Here is a 13118-nt window from a genome sequence, read left to right as displayed (position 1 = left end):
GGAGGTTGCAGTGAGCTGAGATGGCGCCACTGCACTACAGCCTGGGTGACAGAGCAAGACACTGTCTCAAACAAACAAACAAACAAACAAAAACTGTTCTGGTAATAGAAAAAAAATTATCATGTAAATAGGAACAAGACCCTATGAAAAAGTATTAGTACTTTAAATTCTAATAATCTAAATTGGCATGTTAATAAATTAAAATCGGCATGTTCTGCATTTGACATTTTAAAATCAGTGATTCAAGTATAAGTATCATAACATCACTTTCATCCACCTGAACCACAGCCTTAGATTTGCTGTTTCACTCTGCTGGTACCAACTCCTACAACCCTGGGAAGTATTGACAGTTGCCACAGCAGAAGTGCTGAGAGCCAAAATCGCGGAATGTCTATTTTTTCTTTTAATTTTTTCGGGTGTTCTGTATTCTGGCAGCATACAACAGTCCAGCACCAAGTAGGTAAGATGACATCCAATACCCACACTTCTCTTTTCTACACCTGACAGTCCATGTAATGAGTTAGAAACAAGACAATTTCAGCTAGGTACTGCGGCTCACGCCTGTAATCCCAGCACTTTGGGAGGCCAAGGTGGGTGAATTGCTTGAGGCCAGGAGTTCGAGACCAGCCTGGCAAACATGGCGAAACCCCATCTCTACTCGAAATACAAAAATTAGCCAGGCATGATGGCCCATGCCTGTAATCCCAGCTTCTTCGGAGGCTGAGGCACTTGTTTGAACCAGCAGGTAGAGGTTGCAGTAAGCCGAGATTGTGCCACTGCACTCCAGCCTGGATGACAGAGCAAGATTCTACAAAAAAAAAAAAAAAAAAGAAACAAGCCAATTTAACAAGTAATGAAGATTTCGACTGCTAGGAAAAATTGACGGGAAGATAATTTACACTGCAGTAGAATAGTTGCTTCACACCACTAGGTACTTATTCAAATTTTGTGAAATCAAATTTTGTGAATGTGATTTTATCTTTTATAAATATATAACAGTTCTTTTCTAAATCACTTATACTTGAGACTTTAATTTCAATGAAGTGTATTTCATTAAACATTTATTAATGCTCCCCTTTGTGGACATTTGAGAAGCTATCCTTGAATATTTTTATATGTGCATTCTGCACTCAATGTGAATTATTAGAATCAACATTCTGCAAGTAATTCTGTAATCTGCAAAGTACAAAAGTATTAATCTCTGATTTAATCTCCCTCACACACATAAATAGCCAAACATGTGTCATTTGAAGATCTTTTCCAATTATACATATTGAAGCACTTTGATCCTTCACTTTTACTTCAATATGATTGTCAAAGGTCCCATACCACAATCACAATAGATAGTTATCACTATGTATTTATATCACAAATAACTAAATGAAATAAGACCAAAATGACCACAGGCTACCTACTAAATAAAATTTAGGCCAGGCACAGTGGCTTATATTGGTAATCCCAGCAATTTGGGAGGGCACAGTGAGCAGACTGCTTGAGCCCAGGAATTTGAGGGCAGCCTGGGCAACAAGGCAAAACCCTGTCTCTACAAAAAATATAAAAAATTTGGTAGTACATGTTGACGCAAACCTGTAGTCCCAGCTACCCAGGAGGCTGAGGTGGGTGGATCACCTGAGCCCAGGATATCAACGCTACAGCGAGCGTGACTGCACCACTGTACTCCGGCCTGTGTGACAGAGTGAGGCCCTGTCTCAAAAAATTAAATTAAAAAAATTAAGGGTTAAGTTTTCTGAAACCACCTTTAAGGATAAAAATATATTCTTTTTTGGCCAGGCACAGTGGCTCACGCCTGTAATCCCAGCACTTTGGGAGGCTGAGGCGGGCAGATCACAAGGTGAAGAGATCGAAACCATCCTGGCCAAAATGGTGAAACCCTGTCTCTACTAAAAATACAAAAATTAGTGGGGCGTGGTGGCACGTGCCTATAGTCCCAGCCACTCAGCAGGCTGAGGCAGGAGAATCACTTGAACCCAAGAGGTGGAGGTTACAGTGAGCCGAGACCCTGCCATTGCACTCCAGTCTGGGCAACAGAGTCAGACTCCATCTCAAAAAATAAATAAATAAATAAATAAGTAAATACTCTTTTTTAAAAACTACAATCAGTTTCATATGACTAAAATAGTCATGTTATATTATTAACATAATTATTTATTGACCACAAGGTATCACTAAAACACAAAAGAGGGGCTGGGCGCAGCGGCTCACCCCTGTAATCCCAGCACTTAGGGAAGGTGACACGGGTGGATCAAGGGGGGTTAGGAGTTTGTGACCAGCCTGACCAACATGGTGAAACCCCGTCTCTACTAAAAATACAAAAATTAGCCGGGTGTGGTGGCACGCGTGCCTGTAATCCCAGCTACTCAGGAGGCTGAGGCAGAAGAATCGCTTGAACACGGGAGGTGGAGGTTGCAGTGAGCCGAGATTGTACCACTGCACTCCAGCCTGGGCGACAAGAGCAAAACTCCATCTCGATTAAAAAAAAAAAAAGGTGAGTCATCTTTCTGAAATAATGAATAAAATTCAAAACCTTGCGGAACATGTTGGTGCACACAGGAGCCTAAAGCAGAAGGACTGCTTCCATCTAAGGGTTCAAATCCAGCCTAGGCAACATAGCAAGAACCCACTCTAAAAAAGAAATTTTTAAAGACTTTAAAATTCAAGGTGGGAGGAGGGGTGAGGGACAGCATTAGGAGATATACCTAATGCTAAATGACGAGTTAATACGTGCAGCACACCAACATGGCACATGGATACATATGTAACAAACCTGCACATTGTGCACATGTACCGTAAAACTTAAAGTATAATAATAATAAAAAAATAAAATAAAATAAAATAAAATTCAAAATTTCAAACTGACCCAAGAAATGTTTTTGTTTTTTTTTTTTTTTAGACGGAGTTTTGCTCAATCCTCCTGACCCAGCCTCCTGAGGGACTACTGGCATGTGCCACCACATTGGTCTTAAACTCCTGGAATCAAGCGACCCTCTCAGAGCTGGGATTACAAGAGTAAGTCACCACAAGCTGGGCGCGGTGGCTAACGCCTGTAATCCCAGCACTTTAGAAGGCTGAGGCGGGTAGATCACGAGGTCAGGAGATCGAGACCATCCTAGCTAACACAGTGAAACCCTGACTCTACTAAAAATACAAAAAATTAGCCGGGCGTGGTGACAGGCGCCTGTAGTCCCAGCTACTCAGGAGGCTGAGGCAGGAGAATGGCACGAACCCAGGAGGCGGAGCTTGCAGTGAGCCGAGATCTCGCCACTGCACTCCAGCATGGGCGACAGAGCAAGACTCCGTCTCAAAAAAAATAAATAAATAAATAAAACAAAAAAGAGTAAGTCACCACGCCTGGCTACAAAATAATATTTTAAATATAACCTATTACAAGTGTTATGATCTGGCCGGGCGCGGTGGCTCATGCTTGTAATCCCAGCACTTTGGGAGGCCGAAGCGGGCGGATCACAAGGTCAGGAGATCAAGACCACGGTGAAACCCTGTCTCTACTAAAAAAAAATACAAAAAATTAGCCGGGCATAGTGGCGGGCGCCTGTAGTCCCAGCTACTCGGAGAGGCTGAGGCAGGAGAATGGCGTGAACCCAGGAGGCAGAGCTTGCAGTGAGCCGAGATTGCACCACTGCACTCCAGCCTGGGCGACAGAGTGAGACTCCGTCTCAAAAAAAAAAAAAACAAAAAACAAAAAACAAGTGTTATGATCTTATATAACTGTACTGTCCAACTCACTACCCACCAAACACATGTGGCTATTTCATTTAAATTAATAACAACGGCCGGGCGCGGTGGCTCACGCTTGTAATCCCAGCACTTTGGGAGGCCGAGGCGGGCAGATCACGAGGTCAGGAGATCGAGACCACGGTGAAACCCTGTCTCTACTAAAAATACAAAAAATTAGCCGGGCGCGGTGGCGGGCGCCTGTAGTCCCAGCTACTCGGAGAGGCTGAGGCAGGAGAATGGCGTGAACCCGGGAGGCGGAGCTTGCAGTGAGCCGAGATTGCGCCACTGCACTCCAGCCTGGGTGACAGAGCGAGACTCCGTCTCAAAAAAAAAAAAATTAATAACAACGTAAAATTACAAATTCAGTTCCTCAGTCACACTAAGTATATTTCAGGGGCTTAATAGTCACACATAGTGGGTATCATAGTATACAATGCAGATATAGCACATGCTCATTACCACAGAAAGTTCTACTTATTGGACAGGGCTTTTTTTTTCTTTTGGAATGGAGTCCAGCTGTATCGCCCAGGTTGGAGTGCAATGGCGCAATCTCGGCTCACTGCAACCTGTCTCCCGGGTTAAAGTGATTCTCCTGCCTCAGCCTCCCGAGTAGCTGGGATTACAGGCGCCCACCACCATGCCCAGCTTATTTTTGTATTTTTAGTAGAGACAGGGTTTCACCAGGTTGGCCGGATGGGTCTCAAACTCCTGACCTCAGGCGATCCACCTGTCTGGCCTCTCAAAGTGCTGGGATTACAGGCAAGAGCCACTCACGCCCAGCCTGGCCAGTGCTATTCTATAAGGAAAAGGAAAAGCCTTATTGTTATATAAGATTCTTATAGCCTCTATAATGTCCTAACAGATGACAGCTCTTCCCCTCTCAAGAGAGAAGTCCTTTGGAAGTGATGACTAGTGCTCCTGGCAATAGCCTCTTCTTACTACAATTCAAGTAACTGTTGGCCAATCCCCTTAGGCAGTTGAACACACCATTCATAGGCTGAGTGATCCTTTGAAGGCAGAAATTTGAGACCAGCCTGGGCAACAAAGTGAGACCCTGTCTCAAAAAACAAACAAAAACAACCAAAAAAAAAACCTCCAGGATTATTTTTGGATGTCTTTCTCCCTTAGCTAAAAAGATTAAAAAAAAAAATCAAAAAATGAAATGGATGTTTAAATAATATATGAAATGGGCGACAATAGGTCTGAATCTGGTAAATCCACCTCAATATTTTAATAGTTTAAATACAGATACACATGTAAATATTTTTCATCAAATATACTGAAGGTACCTCTACAACCAATAATTGATCTAAGGCCAGGCACAGTGGCTCACACCTGTAATCCCAGCATTTTGGGAGGCCAAGGCGGATAGATCACCTGAGGTCAGGAGTTTGAGAGCAGCCTGGACAACATGGTGAAACCCTGTCTCTACTAAATATACAAAAATTAGCCAGGTATGGTAGCAAGTCTATAGCCCCAGATATTCAGGAGGCTGAGGCAGGAGAATTGCTTGAACCCTGGAGGCGGAAGTTACAGTGAGCTGAGATCACGCCACTGAACTCCAGCCTAAGCAGAGTGAGACAGACTCCAGCCTGAGCAGACAGAGCGAGACTCCATGTTCAAAAAAATAAAATAAGGTAATTGATCTAAGGGCTACTTAAAGATTTGATTGACTGGTCACTGACTGGTGAGTCACTGGCCATTTCTCTCAATGTCTCTTTACACAACAGAAATTTTCAAAACTAAAAGCTCTGGTCCCTAGAACGGCTGTCACTGAAGACATATCAAAGCACTTCAGGTAGGATATGGAAAAATACGGTAAATATTAAGAATATATTTCAAGGGGTGAGAAAAATGAAAAATAGGGCCAGAAAAATAAGACCTTGAATACCATCCTAGAATCTGAACTGTATTCTAAAACGCCTTGAAGATACTTTTGCAAATGAATGAGAAAATGAAGAAATAGAAGATAAAATGAACCACAATTCTGAGGTCCTAACACTGACTCTGCTATGACCTCCTGTGAGACCTAAACAAATTTTTTTCACCGTCCTTGGCCTCAATTTCCTCATCTCTTGGAGAATTAAGTTGGGATAGAATCTAGCTTAGCTTTGGGAGGCCACGATGGGCAGATTGTCTGAGCTCAGGAATTCAACACCAGCCGGGGCAAGATGGCAAAACCCCATCTTTACTAAAAATAAAACCCACAAAATTAGCCAGGAGTGGTGGCACACGCCCGTAGTCCCAGCTACAGTCCCAAAGGCTGAGGCACAAGAATCACTTGAACCCAGGAGGCGGAGATTGCAGTGAGCCCAGATCGTGCCACTGCACTCCAGCCTGGGTGACAGAGCAAGACTCTGTCAGGCCGGGCGCGGTGGCTCACACTTGTAATCCCAGCACTTTGGGAGGCCGAGGCGGGCGGATCACGAGGTCAGGAGATCGAGACCACGGTGAAACTCCGTCTCTACTAAAAATACAAAAAATTAGCCGGGCATGGTGGCGGGCGCCTGTAGTCTCAGCTACTCGGAGAGGCTGAGGCAGGAGAATGGCGTGAACCCGGGAGGCGGAGCTTGCAGTGAGCCGAGATTGCGCCACTGCACTCCAGCCTGGGCGACAGAGCGAGACTCCGTCTCAAAAAAAAAAAGACTGTCAAAAAAAAAAAAAAAATCTAGTTTAGGCCTGATCCAGCTTTGAAAAAAATTCTGTGATTTTTGGTTTTTGTTGTTTTTTTTTTGAGAGGGAGTCTTGCTCATCGCCCAGGCTGCAGTACAATGGCGCAATCTGGGCTCACTGCAACCTCCACCTCCAGGTTCAAGTGATTCTCCTGCCTCAGCCTCCTGAATAGCTGGGATTACAGATGCACACCACCGTGTCCGGCTAATTTTTGTATTTTTAGTAGAGACGGGGTTTCACCATGTTGGCCAACCTGGTCTCGGACTCCTGACCTCATGATCTGCCTGCCATGGCCTCCCAAAGTGCTGGGATTACAGGCGTGAGCCACCACGCCCAGCCAAAATTCTGTGATTTTGACAGAAACTATGTTTTAGGAATATCACATCTGATGGATGCACTGGAGCTGGAGGAAAAATAAGAATTATCACATATAGTAACTAAGAAAGAAAAACAAATAAAAGCAAGCAGTTAGAACTGAAAATAATAATACTAAAGATAGAGTATCACTACCAAGCCAGAGATGGGAGGAGAAAAGCTTCCTTAGGAAAGTGAGGATCTATGGTAAGCACTGTGGATTAGGATACAAAGGTTTAAGAATGTCAAGAGCCAGGCGCAGTGGCTCACGCCTGTAATCCCAGCACTTTGGGAGGCCGAGGCGGGCGGATCATGACGTCAGGAGATCGAGACCATCCTGGCTAACATGGTGAAACCCGGTCTCTACTAAAAATACAGAAAATTGCCAGGCGTGGTGGCTCACTCCTGTAATCCCAGTACTTTGGGAGGCCAAGGTGTCGGATCATGGGGTCAGGAAATCAAGACCATCTTGGCTAACAGGGTGAAACCCAGGCTCTACCAAAAATATAAAAAATTAGCCGGGCATGGTGGCACATGCCTATAGTCCCAGCTACTTGGGAGGCTGAGGCACGAGAATCGCTTGAACCCGGGAGGCGGAGCTTGCAGTGAGCCAAGATCACGCCACTGCACTCCAGCCTGGGCAACAGAGCGAGACGCAATCTCAAAAAAAAAAAGAAAAAGAAAAAATTAAAACCCTGAAGTAAGTACCCATTTCTTTTTTTTTTTTTTTGGGACAGGGTCTCACTCTGTCACCCAGGCTGGAATATGGCAGAACTATCACAGCTCACTGTAGCCTAGACCTCCCAAGGTTTAAGCAATCTTCATGCCTCAGCCTCCCCAATAGCTGGGACTACAGGCGTGCTCTACCACACCTGGCTAATTTTTGAGTTTCTGCAGATGGGGTTTCGGTATATTGCCCAGGCTGGTCTTGGACTCCTGGATGCAACTGATCCTCCTGCCTCAGCCTCCCAAGGTGCTGGGATTACATACATGAGCCACTGTGCCAGGCCTCCATGTCTTTAAGGAGAAAGGTCACCAAGATATAATCATTTCCATCAAATTTTAGAACACTGAAGTTAGAAGATCACAGTGTCTCCGAAATTGACCTCGAATTAAAAAACAATATTTTAAGCAAATAAAATGCAGCAAAGAGTAAGAGATATAAAATAAATAAAAATACATTCAAATTAAAAGACAAATCAAAATCTCATTCTGTAGAATTCTTGGGAAACTTATTTGAAATCCCTAAACATAACTGGTTTCATTCAAGCAAAAAATTCTGAATCTACAGGAGTTAAAGCTTTTAAGAGTCAACAAATAAATCAAAAAATGACCAAAAGAAAAAATTCTTCCTAAAAAGATTGGGAAGAATTTAAAGCTTCAGTAACATTTTCCATTTACTTTGAAAATGGCATTTTGTTAACTTCATTTTTATTTATTTTTTTGAGCTGGAGTCTCACTCTGTTGCTCAGGCTGGAGTACAGTGGCGCCATCTCGGCTCACTGCAACCTCTGCCACGCCCGTCTAATTTTTGTATTTTTAGTAGAGAGGAGGTTTCACTGTGTTGGCCAAGCTGGTCTTGAACTCCTGACCTCAGTGATATGCCCACCTCCACCTCCCAAAGCGCTGGGATTACAGTGAGCCACCGCACCAGGCTTTGTTGACTTTATTTTGAAAACGTAAATATTCTTTTACTGCTTTTACGACTATCTTTTTTTTTTTTTTTAAGACGGAGTTTCTCTCTTGTTGCCCAGGCTAGAGCGCAATGGTGCAATCTGAGCATCTGAGCTCACCGCAACCTCCGCCAGGTTCAAGAAATTTTCCTGCTGCAGGATCCCGAGTAGTTGGGATTACAGACACGTGCCACCACGCCAGGCTAATTTTGTATTTTTAGTAGAGACGGGGTTTCTCCATGTTTGTCAGGCTGGTCTTGAACTCCCAACCTCAGGTGATCTGCCCGCCTTGGCCTCCCAAAGTGCTGGGATTACAGGCGTGAGCCACTGCGCCCAGCAGCTTTTACAACTATCTTTTTCCTTTGTCTAGTAACTAAATTCTTTAGAGTTGGTTTTCTTTCTTTGTCTTTACCTTTTTTGAGACCAGGTCTCACTCAGACTGGAGTGCAATGGGACCATCATGGCTCACTGCAACCTTGACCTCCCTGGCTCAAGCAATCCTTCTACCTCAACCTCCCTGAACAGCTAGAACCACAGGTACGTAACAGCAGGTCCAAGTAATTTTTTTTTTGAATGTAGTTTTTCAACTTTAAATTCAAACAACTGCCTAGTCCTGGTGGTTCACACCTGTAATCCCAGCACTTTAGGAGGCCAAGATGGGAGGATCGCATGAGCCCAAAAGTTCAAGACCTACCTGGGTAACAAAGTGAGACCTCCGCCTCAATTTTTTTGGAGAGAGTCTCCCTTTATCACCCAGACTGGAGTGTAGCGTTGCGATATCGGCTCACTCAACCTCTGCCTCCCCGGTTCAAGCAATTCTCCTGCCTCAGCCTCCTGAGTAGCTGGGATTACAGGCATGCGCCAACATGCCAAGCTAATTTTTGTATTTTTTTAGGTAGACATAGGATTTCACCATGTCGGCCAGACTGGTCTCCGAACTCCTGACCTCAGGTGAACTGCCCACCTTGGCCTCCCAAAATGCTGGGATTACAGGCATGAGACACTTCACCTAGCCTAAATATACTTTTTTTTTTCTGAGACGGAGTTTTACTCTTGTTGCCCAGGCTGGAGTGCAGTGGTGCGATCTTGGCTCACCATAACCACCGCCTCCCATGTCCAAGCAATTCTCCTGCCTCAGCCTCCCAAGTAGCTAGGATTACAGGCATGCACCACCATGCCCAGCCAGTTTTGTATTTTTAGTAGAGATAGGGTTTCTCCATGTTGGTCAGGCTGGTCTTGAACTCCTGACTTCAGGTGATCCACCCACCTCAGCCTCCCAAAGTGCTGGGATTACAGGTGTGAACCACCGCGCCCAGCCTACATTTACTTTTTTTTTTTTTCTTTTTGAGATGGAGTCTTGCTCTGTCACCCGGGCTGAAGTGCAGTGGCATGATCTCAGCTCCCTGCAAGCTTCACCTCCTGGGTTCACGCCATTCTCCTGCCTCAGCATCCCGAGTAACTGGGACTACAGGTGCCCGCCACCATGCCCGACTAATTTTTTGTATTTTTAGTAGAGACGGGGTTTCACCATGTTAGCCAGGATGGTCTCGATCTCCTGACCTTGTGATCCGCCCCCCTCAGCCCCCAAAGTGCTGGGATTACAGGCATGAGTCACCGTGCCTGGCCCATTTACTTTTAAATATAACTCATGAATACTGACAACATGCCAAATACAGTATGCTCTATAATGAATGAGTGGCTAACCTCTAAGAGAATTAAATCAATTAAAAGTTAATCTAAGGTATTAAAAAACTACAAAACTGCTGGGCGCGGTGGCTCACGCCTGTAATCCCAGCACTTTGGGAGGCCGAGGCGGGCGGATCACGAGGTCAGGAGACCGAGAGCCTCCTGGCTAACACGGTGAAACCCCGTCTCTACTAAAAATACAAAAAAAAAAAAAAATTAGCCGGGCATGGTGGCGGGCGCCTGTAGTCCCAGCTACTCGGGAGGCTGAGGCAGGAGAATGGCGTGAACCCGGGAGGCGGAGCTTGCAGTGAACCGAGATTGCGCCACTACACTCCAGTCTGGGCGACAGAGCAAGACTCCGTCTCAAAATAAATAAATAAATAAATAAAAATAAATAAATGTTTGGAAAAAAAAAAACTACAAAACTATCCAAACTGCTATGTAAAACAGCTTTTTTGTTAGTTGATCTATGGATTTTTAAAGGAGCTTCACAGAGAAAGTTAATGAATTCACAATTTGCAAACACTTTACAATATCAGAATATCAGAACAGCCTAATTCATGTTGTGTTGTTTTGTTTCTTTGAGACAAAGTATCACTCTGTCGCCCAGGCTGGAGTGCAGTGGCGTGATCTCGGCTAACTGCAACCTCCACCTACTGGGTTCAAGGGATTCTCCTGCCTCAGCCTCCTGAGTAGCTAGGATTACAGGCGCGTGCCACTAGGCCCGGCTAATTTTAGTATTTTTAGTAGAGACGGGGTTTCACCATGTTGGCCAGGCTGGTTGCGAACTCCTGACCTCGTGCTCCACCTCCTCTGCTTCCCAAAGTGCTAGGATAACAGGCGTGAGCCACCACCCCGGCCCTAATTCACGTAGTTTTAACAGGTTCCACACAAACAATTACAGCACATGTATTTAGAAGCCTGACCTGGCTGTGATACCGCAGTGGCTGTAAACTGAGTAGCCCATGGTGGATTCTTCTGTCCTCCAAACTGAGCCATGATGCAAAAGGAAAAAAACCTTCCCTTGTTTGTCTTCTATAGCATCGATCTATCAAGAAAAGGATCCACATTTTAAAGTCCAACCAAGCTACGGATATCACAAAAGGATATTATAATAGAAAGAAATGTTTAATGTGTCAAAGACGTCTTCGCAGATTTCAGCAGAAACAACTGTAAGTAGAAAAAGGGCAAATGAACATCCAAAATGCAGCAAAAACATTTTACATCAAGTAGATCACCAAAAGTGCCCTATTTTACAAGATAACATTAGGGGGAGACTCACAAAAAGCACTCCTTTCTGGGACTACAAATTGTCACATTTAAACGGAAGACCATCTGCTGTATCCACCCAATTGTTAACAAAAAGTTCACAACTTTATATTCATAGGAAATATAGCCTGCGTGTTTCTTCCGGCAATGGGTTCGGGAGTGAGGCCAGGATAAGGTTAAAACCAACAACGGATATTGGGACAAGACCCCCATCACAGGTATTTAAGGATATCATTTAAATAACAACATCTCTGCTTTCCAGAGTAGAGAAGGAACCTAGGGGGCTTCTTTTCCATCCCCGACCTCGAGGGAAAAGGCCGTTGAGTTAATGAATGTCCCTTAAAGAACTACTGGGAAAACCCCTCCCCCAAAGACAAACCAGAAAAGGCGAAGATTCTCCGCCCGCGCACCCCCTCCTCGGCCGCCGCGACCCTCAAGGGCCAGAGCCCGGCCGTCCATCTTCTTCCAGTCCCAGCTCCGTGCCGGCCGCCGGCGACGGAAGGCGGAACCCACCGCCCCACGACACTCGATGGATCCCAAGAGCCCTGGGCTCGTTTACCACGCACGGAGAAAGCCTCTATTCCCCAAGACCCACGCCGCCGGGAGCCGCCACGATGTCCCGGGCCGGGGGGCCAGGACAGTAAAACCGCAGCGGCTCGGGAGCAATGGGGCGGCGGACGGCAGCGTCGCCATGCCGAGGCTGAGGGGCGCTGGGGGCACCTGAGGAGCCAAGTGGTGGGGGAGGGGCTGGCCGCGCCGGGCCTGCTCCGACCCGCACAAAAGGGACCGCGTCCCTCCCGTCCCAGTCCCACAAGAGCCCCACCGTCGCCGCCCGGGGCCGCCGGGCTACCCAAAAGATCGTTCCTGGCCCTTCCACAGATCCAACAGGATGTTAAGAGACCCGGCGTGGCCGCCCACCGCTCCAACTAGGGGGACCAGACCTTCACCTGAGTCGGGTCCCGGCTAACATCGAAGCCATTTCAAACCCGTCAGCCCCAGGCGCATGCGCCAACTTCCCCCTCTTCCTCCACGCCGCTCCCCTCCTCCACATCTCCCGGAGGAACGGCGCTTACTGGCTGACGTTCTGCGTGCGCGCTTCCCTCACCGCTCGATACGCCTGGCCGTTTCGCTACGAAGTGGGAAATAGAGCGCGCCTAAGGGTTGCCTTGGCCTCGCTTAACAATGAGCAGGGCGATATGTCTTGCGCTTGCTCTGAAGGAAGGGCTTTCCTTTGGGTGGGAAGGAAAGAAATGGCGGTCACGTGATCCGATCCAGCCCGCCGCCATTTTATGTTTAACCTTTTTTTTTTACCTAGTGCCATTGGGAGAAAGGATATACCCTGTAACATTCTTTTTTTTTGTTGTTATACTTTAAGTTATAGAGTACATGTGCACAACGTGCAGGTTTGTTACATATGTATACACGTGCCATGTTGGTGTGCTGCACCCGTTAAGTCGTCATTTACATTAAGTATCTCTCCTAATGGTATCCCTCCCCCCTCCCCCCACCCCACGACAGGCCCCGGGGTGTGATGTTCTCCACCCTGTGTCCAAGTGTTCTCATTGTTCAATTCCCACCTATGAGTGAGAACATGTGGTGTTTGGTATTCTTCCCTTGCGATAGTTTACTCAGAATGATGGTTTCGCTGGGCATGGTGACTCACGCCTGTAATGCCAGCACTTTGGGAGGCCGTGGCGGGCAGATCACGAG

The 13118-nt window shown here is 46.1% G+C and overlaps 1 protein-coding gene across 11 annotated transcripts in view; it reads right to left on the bottom strand.

Annotated features, from left to right (window-relative positions):
* Positions 1 to 12677, bottom strand: part of CCAR1 (cell division cycle and apoptosis regulator 1) — a 74677-nt gene extending 62000 nt beyond the window's left edge. For 2 of the 11 annotated variants that reach the window (XM_055274511.2, XM_063637150.1), the window contains exons 1-2: positions 12356 to 12622; positions 11066 to 11187 (exon numbers count right to left, since the gene is read on the bottom strand). In XM_055274511.2, coding sequence (XP_055130486.1) covers positions 11066 to 11138 — 73 coding nt within the window. In that variant the 5' untranslated portion in view covers positions 11139 to 11187; positions 12356 to 12622. Of the gene's footprint in view, positions 1 to 11065; positions 11188 to 11787 lie in introns of all 11 variants that reach the window. The other 9 variants (XM_055274510.2, XM_063637151.1, XM_063637147.1 and 6 more) reach the window with 8 other exon arrangements.
* Positions 12678 to 13118: the final 441 nt, after the last annotated feature.

Source organism: Symphalangus syndactylus, chromosome 4, assembly GCF_028878055.3.
Source record: "Symphalangus syndactylus isolate Jambi chromosome 4, NHGRI_mSymSyn1-v2.1_pri, whole genome shotgun sequence".
In the NCBI taxonomy this organism is placed as follows: Eukaryota; Metazoa; Chordata; class Mammalia; order Primates; family Hylobatidae; genus Symphalangus; species Symphalangus syndactylus.
Note: the sequence above shows the minus strand (reverse complement) of the source record. Positions and strands in the feature narration are given on the sequence as shown.